At 47.8% G+C, this 22,386-nt stretch overlaps 1 protein-coding gene across 2 annotated transcripts; it reads right to left on the reverse strand.

Moving 5' to 3' along the window:
• Window positions 1-1,503: 1,503 nt before the first annotated feature.
• stmn4 (stathmin-like 4) lies at window positions 1,504-17,715 on the reverse strand. Of its 2 annotated transcripts, none has more exons than XM_056428257.1 (6): window positions 17,704-17,715; window positions 6,676-6,740; window positions 6,114-6,209; window positions 5,695-5,897; window positions 4,914-5,105; window positions 1,504-2,968 (listed from the first exon to the last, which is right to left on the reverse strand). In XM_056428257.1, exons 2-6 carry the CDS (start codon window positions 6,686-6,688, stop codon window positions 2,909-2,911), a joined length of 564 nt encoding a protein of 187 aa, XP_056284232.1. In that variant the 5' UTR covers window positions 6,689-6,740; window positions 17,704-17,715; the 3' UTR covers window positions 1,504-2,908. The 2 variants fall into 2 exon arrangements, with proteins under 2 accessions (XP_056284232.1, XP_056284231.1); XM_056428256.1 differs by lacking the exon at window positions 17,704-17,715 and adding an exon at window positions 17,620-17,690.
• Between the last annotated feature and the right edge of the window lie 4,671 nt (window positions 17,716-22,386).

A 22,386-nucleotide genomic window follows, 5' to 3' on the forward strand; every position in this document is an offset into this window, starting at 1 on the left:
TATTGATCATGATCGAAGCTATATCACCTACTAGGTATCAAATGATTTTTTATATCACATTGTGTTAAGATCATATGGCCCAATGAACCTATTATGGGCGTGTCTTGTTTTTCAATGCTCATAACTTTAACACCATTGGAACTAATCACTCCAAACTTGCAGTATATGTGCACATTGCATCCTGTTACATGCACAATAGGGGACGCTACAGTAATTCGCCAAAGTTGGGCGATTTTAGCGTTTTTTTGCTTGAATTTGTCATTTTTTGCCGTTATACAATTAAGGATTTCTCCCACAAAACTTGTCCGAATCGACTTCACTTTTGGTTAAGGACGATCTAAAGACTTTAACGATAAATATGGAGGAGATTGGTGACTTTTCACATCAAAATCGTGACGTTATGTGAAACCCAATAAATGCCCTGTAATTTGTTATGTTATCAACTATTACTGACACAATCATTCCAAAAAGTAATCACGCATGACGCCAGCAAAGTCCTGAATACATTTTAGACCATGCTGTTTTTTACTTAGACCGTAATGTTATCTCCTAAGGCAGAGAGTTTTTTCATCTGATTGGTGGTGCAACATGATGAGCATGTGCCTGTGACCCAGAGACCCGGGTTCACAATGAAGGGCACAGTTCTTTTTGCATCACTTTTTAAAAACATTTAATTTCCATGATGTGGTCTAGACTTCACGAGAGACACATGATGCATGAATATGTTCACATAGTCACAGCGCCATCTACTGGCTCATCTGGACTTGCTTGAATCTGCCCCAAACGTGTCATGCTTGATACAAGTGACAATCTGAGGATATCGACAAGCTTATTTTCACTCAAAGTCAAAGCGCCACCTACTGGCAAAGGGAAATGAACACATTTTATACCATAATGTACTCCTAGCTTGGTGGCTGTGGATGCTCAACAACTCATGCAACTTTATACATGTGTTAAATTGAACTGGTTGTTGGAACTCCACTGGACTTTCTCAAATCTGCCCCAAACTTCCCGCCGGCACCCCCGACTGGCGCAGATGAGCGAGGCCCCGTTCATCGCTGCTCGCAGCTTTAATTATTTTTTAACTTTATATTCTAGCATTTACATTATCATGTAAAATGTAACTATCACATCAATTATGGATTTAAATACTCTTTCATTTATATTAATTGGCTTGAATGACCATAAAATGCATGCAAAAAAACATTAAGGAACAATGAGGAGAAGCAGAGTTTCAATCAAGCCGTTTTTTACTGACCATGCCAAATAGATACAATCAACCCAACCTCGAAGATACACAGCGACACACAGCCACAGCAAGTACAACCCCGTCACAGACACAGTGCAACATGTACACACCTCCATCAAGTCAGTATGACTCAACAAGCTCATTTCATGTTTTACGTTTGACTCTTCTTTTTGTTGGGTTTTACATTCCTTTGAAAAAATCAAACACTGGCAATCAGAGCACAGTGACACATGCCGAAAGCAAAGTGAGACCGCTGGTTAGCCAGAACCCCCCCCGCCTCCCCCCTCCCTCCATCACAACTACTCCTCCGCATGACCAAATCTGCTGTCCATGTGCTTTTGAGTTGTGCTTAATGAAATAAGAGTGCAATCAGTGCTCTAAAATCTAAGACTCAAATGCATGTCACTGATTTATAACTAGACACTACGGTTAACCCTCCTGTTACCTTAGGGTCAATTTGACCCCATTCAATGTTTAATGTCGGTGTTCTTTGGGGTCAATTTGACCCCAGGCTGTTTTTCACTGTGTCAAACATATAAGAAATATCAACTTTTTTATATATTTAAAGGGCTATTTAGGTAGTCAACAAACAAACATAAAGTACCTCACACTTAAACTTGGAAAACAATATTAATTCTAATAATTTTCTGGAGGTTTTAATTGACCCCAAGGGTAAAATATGTCAGTAAATATAAAGGTAACAGGAGGGTTAAACATTGAATGGGGTCAAATTGACCCTACGGTAACAGGAGGGTTAAAAGTTATTTAAACTTTTTTTTTCTATAAAGAGCTGGAACGAGGCAGAATGCAGCTGGGCGTCCTCCCCCCTTTTTCAAGCTTTTGTGTGTGTGTGTGTGTGTGTGTTTGTCCCTGGAGCGCGTTCCGATTCTTTCCTTTGATATTCATAAACCATATTGTGAGATTCACATGAGTTCTGCACACGCAACAGACTCCCAACAGACAGACACAACAATATCCCACAAATTGTATGAGAGCGGTGGAGCGAGGGGAAATCTGTTCATTAAATTTGGATGTATTCAATAAGGGAAGCAGCAGCAGCTTGTGTGTAATTTCCTGTTTATGTGTCTTGACTGGTAATAGTCCAGAAGACTCTTATTGCTCCTGGTTGTGACTGTCTAGAAGTCCTAAACTACATCTGTGTGTCCAGTGTTTAGTTTGAGCACATCACACATTTATCATGTATTAGATCACAACTCCTTCCTCTGATTGGCTAGAAACGGTGTGATCGGCAACTCCCGATGCTAAAATACATAGCGAGTGTCCTGCTGCAGAAATGAAAGCCAAGATTCAAACGTGTACATCTTTCCCACCTTGATGCTTTTGTTCCTCACCAATCGACCATTTTATTGTTTATTTCGATGCCCCCCCCCACAACCCCACACCCAACCCACTTTTCCTGTGGAACAAAGAGACAGATTTCTTTTTGAGTTGGCTAAACTTTGTACTGCTTGTTCACATCAATGTGAACTCTCAGCGTTCCCCTTTGTTCAGTGGCTTTAGAGTTTGTTTTTTTACTTCCTTCCTGCACTGTTTTGATTTCCTTTCATTTAAATTGTATTTAAATGTTGTCATACCAATCATAAAACTCCCATTCCTGCTCTCTCTCTTTCTTCTTTTCTTCTCTTCTTCTCCACTCATCTACCGGCAGGCTTCCTCCTTCATCTCCTTGTTCTTCCTCACTTCTTCCGCGTGTTTGTCCTGCCAGACAAATAAAGAGACAGCGTTAATCATCACATACAGTATATATATAAATATATATATATATATATATATATATATACACTACCGTTCAAAAGTTTGGGATCACTTAGAAATGACTTTATTTTTCAAAGAAAAGCACTGTTTTTTCAATAAAGATAACATTAAATTAATCAGAAATACACTCTATACATTGTTAATGTGGTAAATGACTATTCTAGGTGGAAACGTCTGGTTTCTAATGAAATATCTCCAGAGGTGTATAGAGGCCCATTTCCATCAGTGTTCTAATGGTACATTGTGTTTGCTAATCGCCTTAGAAGACTAATGGATGATTAGAAAACCCTTGTGCAATTATGTTAGCACAGCTGAAAACAGTTATGCTGGTGATATAAGCTATACAACTGGCCTTCCTTTGAGCTTGAAGTTTGTAGAACAAAATTAATACTTCAAATATTAATCATTATTTCTAACCTTGTCAATGTCTTGACTATATTTTATATTCATTTGATAAATAAAAGTGTGATTTTTCATGGAAGACACGAAATTGTCTGGGTGATCCCAAACTTTTGAACGGTAGTGTATATATATCAGCATTCATGAAGAATTGAACAGGGGAAATCTCCCGAGTGGGGAGAGCTAAACACTTTCCATCATCAAGCCTTTGCACCACATAAAAATAGAAAAGCCCAGTTTATGTACGTATAGCGTGCCTCATTTGCAGAAAACATTGAGTTTTAGATGAAAGGAAATGTTTTGCAAAGTACGCCCGTATGCAACACATCATTTCTGAAATAGCGAGCTTTGGAGGCACTGGTGGGCGGATTGTTTTACCTTTGGATTGAGCCGGGCTAGCTGCTTCCAGTCTTTTTGCGAAACTAGGTTAGCTGGCTGCTGATGTACACGTATGACACCAACACAACTAAACTAAACATAAACATAGAAGTTGAAAGAAGATATCGAACCACATTTTGGGAAATCACGTCATCTGCTTCACTAAAGAGAGTCAGATCAGAAGATTGATACCGCACATGCTAACTTTGGAGCTGGAGCTATAAGGCAATCAATTAGCTTAGCTTAGCTTAGCGTAAAGACTGGAAACAGGGGAAACCGGTTGCCTGGCTGTCTCAAAGTAAATAAAAAGAGAAAAGGCTTGACTGATTAACACATTGTCTTGTGTTTGCTTAACAGAAACAACACAGAAACAGAAGTATTAAAACAACAATGTATGGTCTTAATGCTAAGTGAAGCTATTTGTCTCCCGGCTCCAGCTCATTTCAGAATTTCAGGAACGGAAATGTGCACATTTCTCAAAATGTTGGGCAATTCCTTTAATATTTCCTCGATTACACTGAGTGCACTGTGTAGTGTCGAGTGCAGAGTCTCTACATTACCCGCTGGAAACTAAAAAATACATCCTTTCCGACTATACCTTGAATAAAAACAGATGAGCATGTGGCACTTGAATGGCACGTAGCCTACTCATGGTATTACTTATGGTTTTACTCATGGTATTACTCACTGTATTAGGCTACTTATGGTATTACTTATGGTATTACTCTTGTGATTACTTATGGTATTACTCATGGTATTACTTATGGTATTACTCACGGTATTAGGCTACTTATGGTATTACTCTTGTGATTACTTACGGTATTACTCATGGTATTACTTATGGTATTACTTATGGTATTACTCTTTTGATTACTTATGGTATTACTTATGGTGTTACTCTTGTGATTATTTATGGTATTACTCATGGTATTACTGATGGTATTACTCATGTGATTACTTATGGTATTACTTATGGTATTACTCTTGTGATTACCTATGGTAGTACTTATGGTATTACTCATGGTATTACTGATGGTATTACCTTTGGTATTACTTATGGTATTACTTATGGTATTACTCAGACCTTGAGAGCAAATCAACTGGACCGTACCTTCTCCTGCAGCCTCTCCAGCATGGCGGCCAGCAGGGCCTCCCTGTTCTCCTTGTTGGCTTCCATCTTTTGCTCGAGCTTCTCCTTGGCGTTCTTGATGAAGTTGTTGTTCTCCTCGAAGGCCTTCTGGATGACCTCGCGCTGGTGCTCCCTCTTCTCCGCTAGGTGCTTCAGCAGCTCCGCCTCCTGGCACTGGAGGGAGACAGAGAGCACCGCGGGTATGTCAAACAGAGGACTAGTAGTCATGTTGCTGGGATCTTGAGTACTTTTCTCAAACAAAGTCCTGCCGACTACAAACTCGTGCTCTCATGTGAAGGAACCAAACCTATTGCGACGTGTCCATCACTCAGAGCAAGGATCTGATTGAGGACGTACATCTTCGGGCCGCTGAAGGATTACTAAAGGAAACATCTGACGTTGGAGGCGTTGCTCAGTGGCCGGACACATTCCCTGTGCCAGCTATCATTCCTCTCTCCTCACCCTTCCTCGCCCCTCTCTCCACCATCCTCTTGGCTCGATGAACATGAGCCACCGTGACTCGAGCTTTCAGGATTGCTTTCCTTGTGCTTTCATGTCTCTCTTTTCATCTTTCCACACCCTCCCTCTTTCCTTTTATCAATTTCCACCCTATTTCCTCCTGAGTTTATAAATCACGCTGGCCACAAAGAGCGTGGTCAGATAATGCCTGAATGAGCAGCAGCTGGGGCTACGAGTCACCAGGGTTTACGAGTTTAGGGTTCGGGGTCCGGTCCGGTCGGGTTCGTCGTAAATATGACCTCACCTTTCGCCTCTCCTTGGCCGCCTCCAGCTTCTTCTGGATCTCCTCTAGGGACGGGTTGCGCTGCGGCGAGGAGCCGTTGAGCTCTGGCACCCCGTCAAAGGATGGGGGCTTGAGGATGACCTCGAAGGCCTGGCCAGACGCCCGCTTGTTCAGCTCAATCACCTCCACGTCTTTGATGACGCGCCAGCCCAGGTCCACCGCATCTGTGGCGTTGGATTGTGGCCATGTTTAGACTCTTCATTTGTTATGCATTTTTAATACACTATTACACACCGTCAGTGTGGTTCGTGGTTGACCCACGTCACTTCTACAGGTCTCTGCTAAGTGCTTTGGGAACAATAATTCCGACATTTCCCAGAATGCATGCATGTATATTTGGCAAGAATACCGTATGGCCGTTTAAAGTGATTTATTGTTACCTTCTGCCTTGTATGAAGGGTTGTCTGAAGTCTGTGGGTTGAAGCAGGCACAGAACAGAGACACCAGGGGGAGCTCCTTGAACTTCTCTTTGTAGGCTGAGGAGACACACACACACACACACACACACAGACACACACACACACACACAGTTGGGTTTACATTACGAGAGAGGACATTACATCCACCTGCACATGCATTTCCTAGCCCTAATAACCTCTACCAGCCTAATCCTAACCTTAACCGTGACTTTATATTTAACTTTAACCGTAACCTAATCCTGAATCTAACCTGACCCTAACCTAAACCTAACATGAACTTAACCTCCAACTTAAATTAAACCTAACCTAACCCTGACCTATATAGGGTTAGGCTTAACACTAATGCACTTGCTTGATGATGCTTGACATTGTGTTTACTCTTACAGTGGCTCTTCATCTTTTTTATGTTGTTATGACATGTCATAACACATGGTTAAAATAATAATAGCGCATCGTCGTCATCATTCCCTCAATGGAGCCGTGGGCAATGGTGAGTGTGACTTTCTGCTGTGTATGCATTTACCTGCCAGAGTCATCTTCTCACTGTGTATGTGTAACTCTCCTGGGATGCTGAAGATCCTTCTCAGTCTGTCAGAGAGAGAGAGAGAGGGGAGAGAGAGGAAGGGAGGGCTGAATGAAACACATTCAAAGGTCATATAATGAATGTGAGAATGGAGAGAATGAACAGGACGGCAAGCTGGAGAGCAAGCACCTCCCATTCAGGTTTAATTCAACCAATGAGAGAACAGCTCTGCCTCAAATAATTCATGTGGGCCAAAACCGAGGGTCATTCTGGCTAGTGAAAAATATAAATATAAAGACATCATCAAACACGTAACATCATACATATGTCATCTTCTTGTTAACATGTGAACAACAGTTGCCCATCCCTGCTTTGATAATGGGTTTATAGCGATTAAAAGCTTTGTTAGTGGAAAATTGTTTCAATTACTTTTCTTTGTCCTCACAAAAAGAAATCAAGAATCTGTCAACATGCATATGTTGTTCATATCAAAAGTGACACGAAAAGTTACAATGCTTCAAAGTTTCCATCCAAAGTGCGTGCCAATTTGTAAAGTATGTGTCTAAATATTATTATAATAGGAGCAGGTTCATCGAGATAAGGTGGCGCTAGTTCTCCAGTCGGGTGGCATTTAAACGCTGCAAGAAGAGGGTGCTGTAAGTAGAGGGTGCTGCAAGTAGAGGGTGCTACAAGTAGATGGCACTACAAGTAGAGGGCGCTACAAGTAGAGGCCGCTACAGGTAGATGACTCCGCAAGTGGAAGTTGCTACAAGTAGATGGCTCCACAAGTAGAGGCCGCTACAGGTAGAGGGCTCCACAAGTAGAGGGTGCTACAAGTAGACGGCTCTACAAGTAGAGGTTACTACAGGTAGAGGGCTCCGCAAGTAGAGGGCGCTACAAGTAGAGGGTGCTGCAAGTAGAGGATGCTACAAGTAGAGGGCGCTACAAGTAGAGGCCGCTACAGGTAGAGGGCTCCGCAAGTGGAAGTTGCTACAAGTAGATGGCTCCACAAGTAGAGGCCGCTACAGGTAGAGGGCTCCACAAGTAGAGGGTGCTACAAGTAGATGGCTCCACAAGTAGAGGCCGCTACAGGTAGAGGGCTCCGCAAGTGGAAGTTGCTACAAGTAGATGGCTCCACAAGTAGAGGCCGCTACAGGTAGAGGGCTCCACAAGTAGAGGGTGCTACAAGTAGAGGGCTCTACAAGTAGAGGTTACTACAGGTAGAGGGCTCCGCAAGTAGAGGGCACTACAAGTAGAGGGTGCTGCAAGTAGAGAGCGCTGCAAGTAGAGGGCGCTGCAAGTAGAGGGTGCTACAAGTAGAGGGTGCTACAAGTAGATGGCTCCACAAGTAGAGGGTGCTACAAGTAGAGGGTGCTACAAGTAGAGGGCACTACAACTAGAGGTTGCTACACGTAGAGGGTGCTGCAAGTAGAGGGCGCTGCAAGTAGAGGGCGCTGCAAGTAGAGGGCGCTACAAGTAGAGGTTACTATAGGTAGAGGGCTCCGCAAGTAGAGGGCGCTACAAGTAGAGGTTGCTACAAGTAGAGGGCACTACAACTAGAGGATGCTACACGTAGAGGGTGCTGCAAGTAGAGGGCGCTGCAAGTAGAGGGCTCCGCAAGTAGAGGGTGCTACAAGTAGAGGGCACTACAAGTAGAGGGTGCTACAAGTAGAGGGTGCTACAAGTAGAGGGTGCTACAAGTAGAGGGCACTACAAGTAGAGGGCACTACAAGTAGAGGGTGCTACATGTAGAGCAGGGGTGCTCACACTTTTTCAGCATGCGAGCTACTTATTATGTGACCAAGTCAAGGCGATCGACCGGGGGTGCTAGTAAGTGTGCTCACCTACCGCGCGGGACCCGAGAAGAGTTGTTGATGGGGGGTGCTAAGTGACTTTTTCTGGGCCGTCCGTGAGGGCGCTGCAAACGGACCCGTCGGAGCTCCAGAGAGAGCCACAGGCAGAGGACTGTTAACGCGACACGAAGAGACAGAAATGACGTGCTGCTGCTGTAATGTGGCGCTATAGAGAAAGTGACAGGGGGGCGGGCAAATTTTTTTTTATGTCATGCGATCTACCAATACTAGACTGGTCGTGATCGACGAGGGAGCACCCCTGATGTAGAGGGACAGTAGAGGGACAAGTAGAGGGGCTACAAGTAGAGGCGCTGCAAGTAGAGGTGCTACAGAGAGGTACAAGTAGATGGCTCCACAAGTAGAGGCGCTACAGAGAGGCTCCATACAGAGGGCACTACAAGTAGAGGGCACTACAAGTAGGATGCTACAAGAGGTGTGCAAGCACAGAGGGCGCTGCAGAGAGAGGGCAGACAGAGGGCTACAGAGAGAGGTGCTACAAGAGAGGACAGACAGAGGGCACAGACAGAGGGTGCTACAGAGAGGAGGGACAAGTAGAGGGGCTACAAGTAGAGGGACAGACAGAGGGCTACAAGTAGAGGGCGCTACAAGTAGAGGGCGCTACAGAGAGAGGCGCTACAGACAGAGGTTACACAGAGTAGAGGACAGACAAGAGGGACAGAGGACAGACAGAGGGACAGAGAGACAGAGAGGACAGAGAGAGGGACTGACAGAGGACAGAGAGAGAGACAGACAGAGGGACAGACAGAGGGACAGACAGAGGGACAGAGAGAGGGACAGACAGAGGGACAGACAGAGGGACAGAGAGAGGGATGGACAGAAGGACAGACAGAGGGACAGACAGAGGGACAGAGAGAGGGACAGAGAGAGGGACAGACAGAGGGACAGAGAGAGGGACAGAGAGAGGGACAGAGAGAGGGACAGACAGAGGGACAGAGAGAGGGACAGAGAGAGGGACAGAGAGAGGGACAGAGAGAGGAACAGAGAGAGGGACAGAGAGGGACAGACAGAGGGACAGAGAGAGGGACAGACAGAGGGACAGAGAGAGGGACAGACAGAGGGACAGAGAGAGGGACAGAGAGAGGGACAGAGAGAGGGACAGAGAGGACAGAGAGGAACAGAGAGACAGACAGAGGGAGACAGAGGGACAGAGAGAGGGACAGAGGAAGGACAGAGAGACAGAGAGAGGACAGAGAGAGGGAGAGAGGAGGACAGAGAGAGGAAGAGGAGGACAGAGGGACAGAGAGAGGAAGAGAGAGAGGGACAGACAGAGGGACAGAGAGGGATGAGAGAGGGACAGAGAGGGACAGACAGAGGGACAGACAGGGAGAGGGACAGACAGAGGACAGGACAGAGAGGGACAGAGAGGAGACAGAGGGACAGAGAGACAGAGAGGGACAGAGAGGACAGACAGAGGGACAGAGAGGGACAGAGAGGGACAGACAGAGGGACAGACAGGGAGAGGGACAGATGGGTAGAGGGACAGAGAGGGACAGACAGGGAGAGGGACAGAGAGGACAGACAGAGAGGACAGACAGAGGGACAGAGGGACAGACAGAGGACAGACAGAGGGGACAGACAGAGACAGACAGAGAGGACAGAGAGAGGACAGAGAGAGGAACAGAGAGAGGAGGGACAGAGAGAGAGGACAGAGGGACAGAGAGAGGACAGAGGGACAGACAGAGGGACAGAGAGAGGACAGAGAGAGGACAGAGAGGGACAGACAGGGAGAGGGACAGAGAGGACAGAGAGAGGGACAGACAGAGGGACAGACAGAGGGACAGAGAGAGGACAGAGAGGACAGACAGAGGGACAGAGGACAGAGAGGGACAGAGAGAGGGACAGAGAGAGGACAGACAGAGGGACAGAGAGGGACAGAGAGGACAGAGGGACAGAGAGAGGACAGAGAGAGGACAGAGAGAGGACAGAGAGAGGACAGACAGAGGGACAGACAGAGGGACAGAGAGAGGACAGAGAGAGGGACAGACAGAGGGGACAGACAGAGGGACAGAGAGAGGGACAGAGAGAGGAGACAGAGAGGACAGACAGAGGACAGAGAGGGACAGAGAGAGGGACAGACAGAGGGACAGAGAGAGGAACAGAGAGAGGGACAGAGAGAGGGACAGAGAGAGGGACAGAGAGAGGGACAGACAGAGGGACAGAGAGAGGGACAGACAGAGGGACAGAGAGAGGGACAGACAGAGGGACAGAGAGAGGAACAGAGAGAGGGACAGAGAGAGGAACAGAGAGAGGGACAGACAGAGGGACAGAGAGAGGAACAGAGAGAGGGACAGACAGAGGGACAGAGAGAGGGACAGAGAGAGGGACAGACAGAGGGACAGAGAGAGGAACAGAGAGAGGAACAGAGAGAGGGACAGAGAGAGGGACAGAGAGAGGGACAGAGAGAGGGACAGACAGAGGGACAGAGAGAGGGACAGAGAGAGGGACAGAGAGAGGAACAGAGAGAGGGATGGACAGAAGGACGGACAGAGGAACAGAGAGAGGGACAGAGAGAGGAACAGAGAGAGGGACAGACAGAGGGACAGAGAGAGGAACAGAGAGAGGGACAGAGAGAGGGACAGAGAGAGGGACAGACAGGAACAGAGAGAGGGACATACAGAGGGACAGAGAGGACAGAGAGGGACAGAGAGAGGAACAGAGAGAGGGACAGAGAGAGGGACAGAGAGAGGGACAGAGAGAGGGACAGACAGAGGGACAGAGAGAGGAACAGAGAGAGGGACAGAGAGAGGGACAGAGAGAGGGACAGAGAGGAACAGAGAGGACAGAGAGAGGACAGACAGAGGGACAGAGAGAGGACAGAGAGGAACAGAGAGGGACAGACAGAGGGACAGAGAGAGGACAGAGAGAGGGACAGAGAGAGGACAGAGAGAGGACAGAGAGAGGGACAGAGAGAGGACAGAGAGAGGGACAGAGAGAGGAACAGAGAGGGACAGAGAGAGGACAGAGAGAGGGACAGAGGGACAGAGGGACAGAGAGGAACAGAGAGAGGGACAGACAGAGGGACAGAGAGAGGAACAGACAGAGGGACAGAGAGGAGACAGAGGGACAGACAGAGGACAGAGAGAGGACAGACAGAGGGACAGAGAGAGGGACAGACAGAGGGACAGAGAGAGGAACAGAGAGAGGGACAGACAGAGGGACAGAGAGAGGGACAGAGAGAGGAACAGACAGAGGGACAGAGAGAGGGACAGACAGAGGGACAGAGAGAGGGACAGACAGAGGGACAGAGAGAGGGACAGAGAGAGGGACAGAGAGAGGAACAGACAGAGGGACAGAGAGAGGGACAGAGAGAGGAACAGAGAGAGGGACAGAGAGAGGGACAGACAGAGGGACAGAGAGAGGGACAGAGAGAGGGACAGAGAGAGGGACAGAGAGAGGACAGAGAGAGGACAGAGAGAGGACAGAGAGAGGGACAGAGAGGGACAGAGAGGGACAGAGAGAGGACAGAGAGAGGGACAGACAGAGGGACAGAGAGAGGAACAGAGGACAGAGAGAGGACAGAGAGAGGACAGAGAGAGGACAGAGAGAGGACAGACAGAGGACAGAGGAGAGGGACAGAGAGGACAGAGAGAGGACAGAGAGAGGGACAGACAGAGAGGACAGGACAGAGAGAGGACAGAGAGAGGGACAGAGAGAGGACAGAGAGAGGACAGAGGACAGAGAGAGGACAGAGAGAGGGACAGAGAGAGGGACAGACAGAGGGACAGAGAGAGGGACAGAGAGAGGACAGACAGAGGGACAGAGAGGGACAGAGAGGACAGAGAGAGGGACAGAGAGAGGACAGAGACAGAGGGACAGAGAGAGGGACAGAGAGAGGGACAGAGAGAGGGACAGAGAGAGGGACAGACAGAGGGACAGAGAGAGGGACAGAGAGAGGGACAGAGAGAGGGACAGAGAGAGGGACAGACAGAGGGACAGAGAGGACAGAGAGGGACAGACAGAGGGACAGAGAGGACAGACAGAGGGACAGACAGAGGGACAGAGAGGGACAGAGAGAGGACAGAGAGAGGGACAGAGAGAGGGACAGAGAGAGGGACAGAGAGAGGACAGAGAGAGGACAGAGAGAGGGACAGAGAGAGGACAGAGAGGGACAGACAGAGGACAGAGAGAGGGACAGAGAGAGGACAGAGAGAGGGACAGAGGGACAGAGAGGGACAGAGAGAGGACAGAGAGAGGAACAGAGAGAGGAACAGAGAGAGGGACAGAGAGAGGGACAGACAGAGGGACAGACAGAGGGACAGAGAGAGGAACAGAGAGAGGGACAGAGAGAGGGACAGACAGAGGGACAGAGAGAGGGACAGAGAGAGGGACAGAGAGAGGGACAGACAGAGGGACAGAGAGAGGGACAGAGAGAGGAACAGACAGAGGGACAGAGAGAGGGACAGAGAGAGGGACAGAGAGAGAGACAGACAGAAGGACAGACAGAGGGACAGAGAGAGGGACAGAGAGAGGGACAGAGAGAGGGACAGACAGAGGGACAGAGAGAGGGACAGAGAGAGGGACAGAGAGAGGGACAGACAGAGGGACAGACAGAGGGACAGAGAGAGGGACAGACAGAGGGACAGAGAGAGGAACAGAGAGAGGGATGGACAGAAGGACGGACAGAGGGACAGACAGAGGGACAGAGAGAGGGACAGACAGAGGGACAGAGAGAGAGACAGACAGAAGGACAGACAGAGGGACAGAGAGAGGGACAGAGAGAGGGACAGACAGAGGGACAGAGAGAGGGACAGACAGAGGGACAGACAGAGGGACAGAGAGAGGAACAGAGAGAGGGATGGACAGAAGGACGGACAGAGGGACAGACAGAGGGACAGAGAGAGAGACAGACAGAAGGACAGACAGAGGGACAGACAGAGGGACAGACAGAGGGACAGACAGAGGGACAGAGAGAGACAGACAGAGGGACAGAGAGAGAGACAGACAGAGGGACAGACAGAGGGACAGAGAGAGGGACAGACAGAGGGACAGAGAGAGGAACAGAGAGAGAGACAGACAGAAGGACAGACAGAGGGACAGACAGAAGGACGGACAGAAGGACAGACAGAGGGACAGAGAGAGAGACAGACAGAAGGACAGACAGAGGGACAGACAGAGGGACAGAGAGAGGGACAGACAGAGGGACAGAGAGAGGGACAGAGAGAGGGACAGAGAGAGGGACAGAGAGAGGGACATACAGAGGGACAGACAGAGGGACAGACAGAGGGACAGAGAGAGGGACAGACAGAGGGACAGACAGAGGGACAGAGAGAGGGACATAGAGAGGGACAGACAGAGGGACAGAGAGAGGGACAGACATAGGGACAGAAAGAGGGACATACAGAGGGACAGACAGAGGGACAGAGAGAGGGACAGAGAGAGGGACAGACAGAGGGACAGACAGAGGGACAGAGAGAGGGACAGACAGAGGGACAGAGAGAGGGACAGACAGAGGGACAGAGAGAGGGACGGACAGCCATCTGTGTTGCAGTGAATCACAGCCGCAACGCAAGAGGATGCAAAGGAAGAGGAATGCCTCAAACCACAAAGCGAGGCATCGACCGCGACGACAGCCGCTTCACCAGCTGCTTCCAAACCTCTGTGTGGAAGCAAATATGTCTCTGTGATACAGGCAGTGACCTGCTAATCCCCAAAACAAATTATACTCGTTAATATTTGACAAGCATACTTTCATTTAAGTCAGACTTCATTCAAGCAGTAATTGCAACAAACTGAATTGAATTGAGAGAGAGAGGGGGGGGGGGGAGGGAGAGAGAAAGAGCAGAAGCAAAGAACTGTCTTATCAGACCTTCCACCACCTGCCATCCCTCTCTTTCTCCCTCTCTCTCTCCCTCCCTCTCTCTGTCTATCCCTTTGCTTATCTGTCAGATGGTGACATCAACACTGAATTGATGGGCATCTGTTGGACGACGAGAATCGATCGAGCAAACAAACGTGTGAAGGAGATGCTTACATAATGAGGCAGAGCAAAGGTTTTCTCTTTCTATCTGAAGAGTACGACGACAGACCACGACAGGAAATGAATATGTGATCGCGTTTTAAGAACAACATTGCTTCTCCCAGTTAATCAAATCAACAAGCAGCTCGCAGGTCTTAAATATCAGCTAATTAGAGAATCTCATCACACGAGGTTCCAGGAGCGCCGCACAGTTCGTTGACCTATCCGCAGCTGAGTGCAGTAAGGCTTTAATTCTATTCGGTGTCATAAGCTCACTCATCATGTGGACACCCACGAGGAACGCACGAGCAAATCACATCCCAGTGGTTCCTGGTGTGGGACATGAGAAATGTCCCCTGCTGCTACTACCGCCCCTTCATCCTCTCAGATAGCGTTGAAAGAAAGAAAGAAAGAAATGTACACTTCTACTGATCCCTGTGGAGAAATTCTTCTCTGCCTTTGACCCCTCCTTTGTTAGAAGCCTTGGGCTGCAGTGAAGCGCCCGGGGAGCAGCTGGGGGTTCAGTGCCTTGCTCAAGGACACTTCGACATGCAACTAATGGGGAGAGCCTGGATCGAAGCGGCTACCTCGTGGTTACGGGACGACCCCCTACCCCCTGAGCTACAGCTGGAAACATTGCATGATGGAGTAAGTAGCGACCTGAAAGTTAGCTCTCTCGCACTGCTTCTAGTCTTTATGCTAAGCTAGGCAAATCACCTAGCCACGAGAGTTGTACATGTGACCCTATTTATTAACATGTTGAACACTCCCTTTGCAGTTTGACCACCCGCTATCTATCTATCTATCTACTTGCCTTCCCACCTACCTACCTTACCACCTACCTACCTTCCCACCTATCTACCCACCCACCTACCTACCTACCTACGTACCAACCTACCTACCTTCCCATCTTAAAACCCACCTACCTACCTTCCCAACTACCTACCTACCTACCTATCCACCCACCCACCTACCTACCTACCTACCTATCCACCCACCCACCTACCTACCTACCTACCTACGTACCAACCTACCTACCTTCCCATGTGCCCACCCACCTACCTACCTACGTACCAACCTACCTTCCCATCTACCAACCAACCTACCTATCCACCTACCTATCTATCTACCAACTTATCTACCTACCTACCTTCCCACCTACCTACCAACCTATCTACCTTCCCACCTATCGACCTATCTACCCACCCAACTACCTACCTATGTACCAACCTACCTACCTTCCCATCTTACAACCCACATACTTACCTTCCCACCTACCTACCTTCCCAACTACCTACCTATCCACCCACCCACCTACCTACCTACGTACCAACCTACCTACCTTCCCATCTTACAACCCACCGACCTACCTTTCCACCCACCTACCTTCCCATGTGCCCACCCACCTACCTACCTACGTACCAACCTACCTTCCCATCTACCAACCCACCTACCTACATACCAACCAACCTACCTATCCACCTACCTATCTATCTACCAACTTACCTACCTACCTACCTTCCCACCTATCTACCTATCTACCCACCCACCTAACTACCTACGTACCAACCTACCTACCTTCCCACCTACCTTCCCACCTACCTACCTACCAACCTACCTACCTATCCACCTACCTACCTATCTATCTACCAACTTACCTATCTACCTACCAACCTACCTACCTATCCACCTGCCTACCTATCTATCTATCTACTAACTTACCTACCTACCTTCCCACCTACAGACCTTCCCATCTACCTACCCACCTACCTACCCGCCTACCTACCCACCTACCTACCCACCTACCTATCTAACTACCTATTTAACTATCTACCTACCAATCTACCAACCCACCTACCTACCCACCTACCTACTTAGCTACCTACCCATCCACCTACCTACCTACGTGCCTGAGAAGCAGTGTCTCATCACATGCTGACCGGACCACCCTGACAGGTGTCACACACACCGTTGCGGCGCACACAGCTGATGGAACCAGATCGATGCTCTGCTTCCTTGAGGGTGCTTCCTTCCTCTGGTGTGCAGAGGAGACGACTCACAATGTGCTGACAGTGATGTCATAGCGAAGTTGTACATGAAACAATGTTATGGTATTCTTGGAATGTCTTTTCAGGAAGACAACCGCCCTCAATTTCACTCAACGGAATATCTAGCCTTCCCCGTCTTATATACAAAGGTTTTGAGAACATTTGCATATAACATAAATAAATAAAAACATCGCTAATAATGATACATCATGCGTTAAATGTTAAATCTAAAGTAAGAGTTCAATATTTTGGGAGAAAAAGCTTGTTCCTCTTTCTTGATGAAAATGAAGCTATATCAGCAGTCGGTTAGCTTAGCATAAAGCTAGCATGCAGCCAGCTCCCTCTGGAACCAAACCTGCCGACCTGCAGCTCTTAAGGTCACTCATTGAAAATGTCTAATCTATAAAAAAAACAAAGTATCAAAAGTTTATGTATGTGGCCAAGAACTATATGGTGAATAAATGTCAAATTATTGCTTTCAAACTTGAGTTGGTGTATACATTTACGTATTCTTGTATGAATACTGCACACAATCTTAGAAACCTCTGATAACATTGAGTGTAATATTTTGATTTCTGATACAATGAGCTGTTATACCGATGACACCAACTTCCCCCCACTCCTCCCCGCGTGAAGAGAATATCAATGTTTGGTAAATGTAGCCCATAATAACTGAAATCTTCACGAGCCATTTTGATTTCACAGAGATTGCTTTCGTGAACTGTTGTCCCCCCGTCACACACACACACACACACACACACACACACACACACACACACACACACACACACACACACACACACACACACACACCTTTTCACCACAGAGCACGTACTAACACATTTCTCCCAAATGCAGACACAAAGCTGCGTCTGCACACGTGGCGGATCAATAATAAATGACGCCGCGTACAGTTTGTGGTTCACCGAGTTCCCTCCCTTTTCCTCCTCTCGTCAGCGGCAACCACCGCATCATCACTACCCTCACCCCTCGCCCCATTGCCCCCTGTACAACACACACACACACATGTACACACACAAGCACACACGTGTACACACACACACACCTTCCGTTTTGCATTGGAACTCAGAAGTTGACGTGAAGTGAAATGCAGATGTGTGCAGCTGTGCGTCTCGCGGCGCAGACTCACCCCCCTCTGTCCCCGTCTTCGCCGCTGCCGCTGCTGCTGCTGATGGAGCGGTGACTACGGTTACCCCAAGTCTGGCTGCACGGATACAGGCGCCGGGCAACACAGCATCAGCATCAACGCTGCCTCCGATGACATCACCTTGGAGCCGTCTCATTGGCCCGAGACACGGCCAGCACCGGAAGCCTCTCGGCCAATGAGAGCGCGGAGGAAGGATCGGGGGAGGGTCGCCGAGCTCTTTGTGCTGTCCTGCTGGGTGGGCGGTGGGACCGCTGTTTTATTGTGTGCTGCAGGAGTGTGTGTGTGTGTGTGTGTGTGTGTTTATTATGCATGGTGGAGAGTTGAGTGAAGTAGTGGGAGAAATTGGTGAATATTGGTTGTTTGTGTGTGTGTGTGTGTGTGTGTGTGCATCTCAGCAGGGGTCCCAGTTTGGGAACACGGAGAACACAAAATTATTTAGAACCTAACACTATATAGAAGAACGAGTAGAGAACCTTTTGCCGTGTGAAGCAGTTCTTCATATTAAATATATTGTCATTTTGTATAATTGTGTTAAGATCACAAACACCGGTACTTACCAACTTTACCCAAACAGCTACTTTACAACTTATACTATTATGACTAAAGTGTTGCTGTTGTGTTATTGGCATGTTTTTGCTGTACTTCAAATTATATATCTTATAATCTATATTTAAATATACATATATATATATATAATAATTTATAATATATATATTATAATATATATGTATATATTATAATATATATTCATATATATTATAATATATATTATAATATACAGTATATATATATTATAATATATATTATAATATATATATATATATATATATATATATGTATATATATACATATATATATACATATATTAACCAGCCAAGTTGAATTGTGTTTCATTCATGATTAACCAGTTCATCTTCTTCTTATGTAGTATGTTGTTGAGCATAGGCAAAATCCTGGAATATAACATATCCCGGCTTTGCTGTGTGATAATTGGATTAAATACAAATTATTTTAGTAATATGCACCATGAACACTCAGTAAAGAGGTCTCAGGATCCAGGCCTGTTGCATGAGAAGGTCCTTAACATATGCATTTAATAATCTACCACGAACCATTCAGTGCACATGTTTTTTTTTGGGAATGCTGGAGGTCCGGGGGTCTTTGGGCAGGTCTTCCTGCCCTCAGCTGCACTGGTTTCATTCACTCCCACAGCTCTCATCAAACATCAGAACGCGAAACAAACCCAAATCTTATTTTGGGGAGCACATCTGGTTGTTTCCACTGCCCCCAAGGGCATTATATAATAATATAATAATGTATCTGGAACACTGAATAGTGTCTTCATGTGTCTTCAAGCTGCTGCTGGGAACAACAGGAGGTCGATTGCCATTTATTTGGCTGGTTGATGTTGATCTGTGGCTGCAGTCCCGAGAGTCTAGTAAGACTAATCCGGCATGTTTTTTTTCAATTTGCCCCCCCCCCCCCCCCCCTTGGAGAGCCTGTGCACGCCCCTGCTGCAGGTGTGGATGTGAATGGCCGTCGCCACCGTTATTACTTCATAAAAGTCTCCCACTACTTATGACAAAAATGCTCTTTTTCAATCACGACATTCCTCTCTCCAAAAAGGTGTCGACGCTAGAGGAACAAAGGAAAGGTGTCCGGTGGAGTCTCCTCCGCCCTTTGATCTTCATCAGGCTCACGCGACCGACATGATGTCACCGCCTGTCCACAGGCACACAGACGAAAGAGCTACAGCGTGGGAGGAGAGAGAGAGAGAGGGATGAGGTCACATCGGGGTGTGTCCTGTTGTTGCTCTCTCCTCTCCTCTCATCAACCTCCAATGACGGCAAGTGCGTGTGTGACATCTCACACATCCTGGAAATGAGATCACCAGCGAGAGAGAGAGAGAGAGAGAGAGGGACAGAGAGGGAGAGAGAGAGAGAGAGGGACAGAGAGGGAGAGAGAGTGAGAGAGAGAGAGAGCGGAAGAGGCAGACACAGGGAGGGAGAGAGAGAGGGGGAGAGACAGACAGAGGGATAGAGGGACAGAGGGAGGGAGAGAGAAAGAGAGAGACAGACAGAGGGAGAGAGGGACTGACAGAGAGAGAGACAGAGGGAATGACAGAGGGAGAGAGAGAGGGGGAGGAGGAGGTGGAGGAGGAAGGGGCGAGGACAAGAAAAGTGGAGGAAATAAGATCAAACAGATTATTTTAAGGGTTCTGAGAGAACAAAGATGAGAGGGAGGACCAGAGCACCCAGTGAAGCAGCGCTGGGAGCACCCTTGGGAGAAGTGGGAGGAGACGGTTGTTCTAATAAAATGCTCTGAGGAGGGAGGACGGATCAGGTGCCTCTTCCTCGGAGACACGTTACATCGCTGCAGACACACGACTGATGCAGGAAATACGACCGATACGAATCAGAGTGAACACAGAGATGAGCTGATGGCCGCTAGAAGTCTGACTCATCCTCACAGTCAAAGTCCAGATGTTCTGACTTTGAAAAAAAGAAGAAGAAAAAGAATCACAGATGCAATAACACCTGTTCACTTTGTGCCAGGTGTGTGTCCCTCTCCCCTCCCCCCTCCCAAATAGGCCAAGATAATAAAACAGCCATTTATTCTTCTCGTATCGCGCCTATCTGAAGTGGCTCCCATGGGGTATTTAAACACACACAATATCAGCAGGATATGCGAGATAAGCCGTGGACAGACAGACGGACACACACACACACACTCACACAGACACACACTCACACAGTGTCATGGCTTGGCTCTCAGCCACAACAAACGCACGATGGAGACTGTGGCGCGAGTAGAAAAAGAGAGAAGTTTTATTCCACCGCTACCGGATAACAACACCGGCGGAAACACAAATCATAGCCCGGAGGTCAGCGGTTCCTGGCTGCCTCGCCCCACATCCTCCGGCCAGAGAGAGAAAGACTGCAGCCCTCCTCAGGTCCTTTATGGAGATCCTGATTGGATTGAGAGCACCTGGGGAGAGGCTGCACCTGGAGACAATCAGGGAGAGAGACGCACACTCATGATTTTGGAACAGTTCAAAAACATCCTTCCTGACAACATTGCAACCTATATAACAGAACAAAGGGTAACTTTGGCATCCGAGGCTGCAGGAGCAGCGGATGAGTTTGTGTTACTGCATAAGGGCAAGTTCGGAGGGCGCGCTGGAGATCTGCCTGGGTTTGGGGGAAGTGGAAGGGCTGTTGATGTTGGGTCATTGGGGATGGATCCAAAGAAAGTGGCTTGGGGGAAATCGGAGGATACTTGTAACTATTGTCGTGAGAAAGGCCATTGGAAACCAGATTGTCCGGTGCTTAGAGCAAAATCCAAGGGAGGAAGATTTGTGGGTAAACCAGTGGCGTTCGCTGCTCCTGTGAGTAGTGGCTGTGTTGACAAGGCGCTTACGGACCACTTGTGTGGACCTGAGGTTCTGGCATCCTATGCTCCTTTTATAAGAGAGGGGTTGGTGTCATTGGTAGGTAGCCAGGTCAAAATTCCAATTAAAATTTTGAGGGATACAGGGGCGTCTGACTCCTTTATTATTGACTCTGTTCTGCCTTTGTCTGAGAAAAGTGACACTGGTGACACGGTTCAGACTCGGGGGATGGGATTAACGGTTTTTCCTGTTCCTGTTCATAGGATGTATCTTGACTGTGATCTTGTTAAAGGGGATGTGGCTATTGGGGTACGTCCGGCTTTTCCAATCGAGGGGATACAGTTCATTCTGGGTAACGATTTGGCAGGTGGTAGAGTCTGGGCTGATGGTTCTTCTGTGGTAGTCACTGGTGGTCTGATGGAGGCAGGAGCTGAGAGGCGCTCTACAGTGGTGCCAGACGTTACGGCCTCGTGTGTGATCACACGGGCTAGGGCCAAAAGGGATCATGACTTGCTATCAGATGGAAAGTCAACTGACACAGTGGAGGTTTCATCTTTGTCTGAGTTTTCTGTGTTACTTACACACCATGAGGTGGGAAAGGAGTAACGTCAGGATTCTTCATTGAAGGGTCTTTTTGACTGTGCTGCGCCAATGGCAGAAAGGGTAAACACTTCAAGTGGATACATGTTGCGTAATGACTTGTTGTTTAGAAGATGGATGGCTGTTGATGGTAGGGAAACTGAGGTTTTCCAGCTGGTGGTGCCAACTAAGCTTCGTCCTCTTGTCCTGAAAGTCGCACACGATGAGTGTGGACACTTTGGGGTTCGGAAAACATATTTGAACATCCTGAGGCACTACTTTTGGCCATGTCTAAAGACAGATGTGTCGCAGTATATCAGAACATGTCATGTGTGTCAGCTGACAGGGAAACCAAACCAGAAGATCAAACCAGCACCACTACAGCCGATACAAGTGGTAAGTGAACCATTTACACATCTCATTGTGGATTGTGTGGGTCCTTTACCATGTTCAAAGTCTGGTTGCAAATATCTGCTGACTGTGATGTGTCAAACCACTAGGTATCCAGCGGCTTATCCTTTGAGGTCGATTACAACAGGCGGTGGTTAGGGCTTTGTCGCAGTTTATTTCAATATTTGGTATTCCTAAGGTCGTTCAGAGTGATCAAGGCTCCAATTTTTCATCTCACAAGTTTGCTCAGGTGTTGAAACTTTTGAAGATTAAGAAGAACCAGTCAACAGCTTACCACGCCCAAA

The sequence above is a fragment of the Pseudoliparis swirei genome, chromosome 12 (genome assembly GCF_029220125.1).
Source record: "Pseudoliparis swirei isolate HS2019 ecotype Mariana Trench chromosome 12, NWPU_hadal_v1, whole genome shotgun sequence".
NCBI classification, from domain to species: domain Eukaryota; kingdom Metazoa; phylum Chordata; class Actinopteri; order Perciformes; family Liparidae; genus Pseudoliparis; species Pseudoliparis swirei.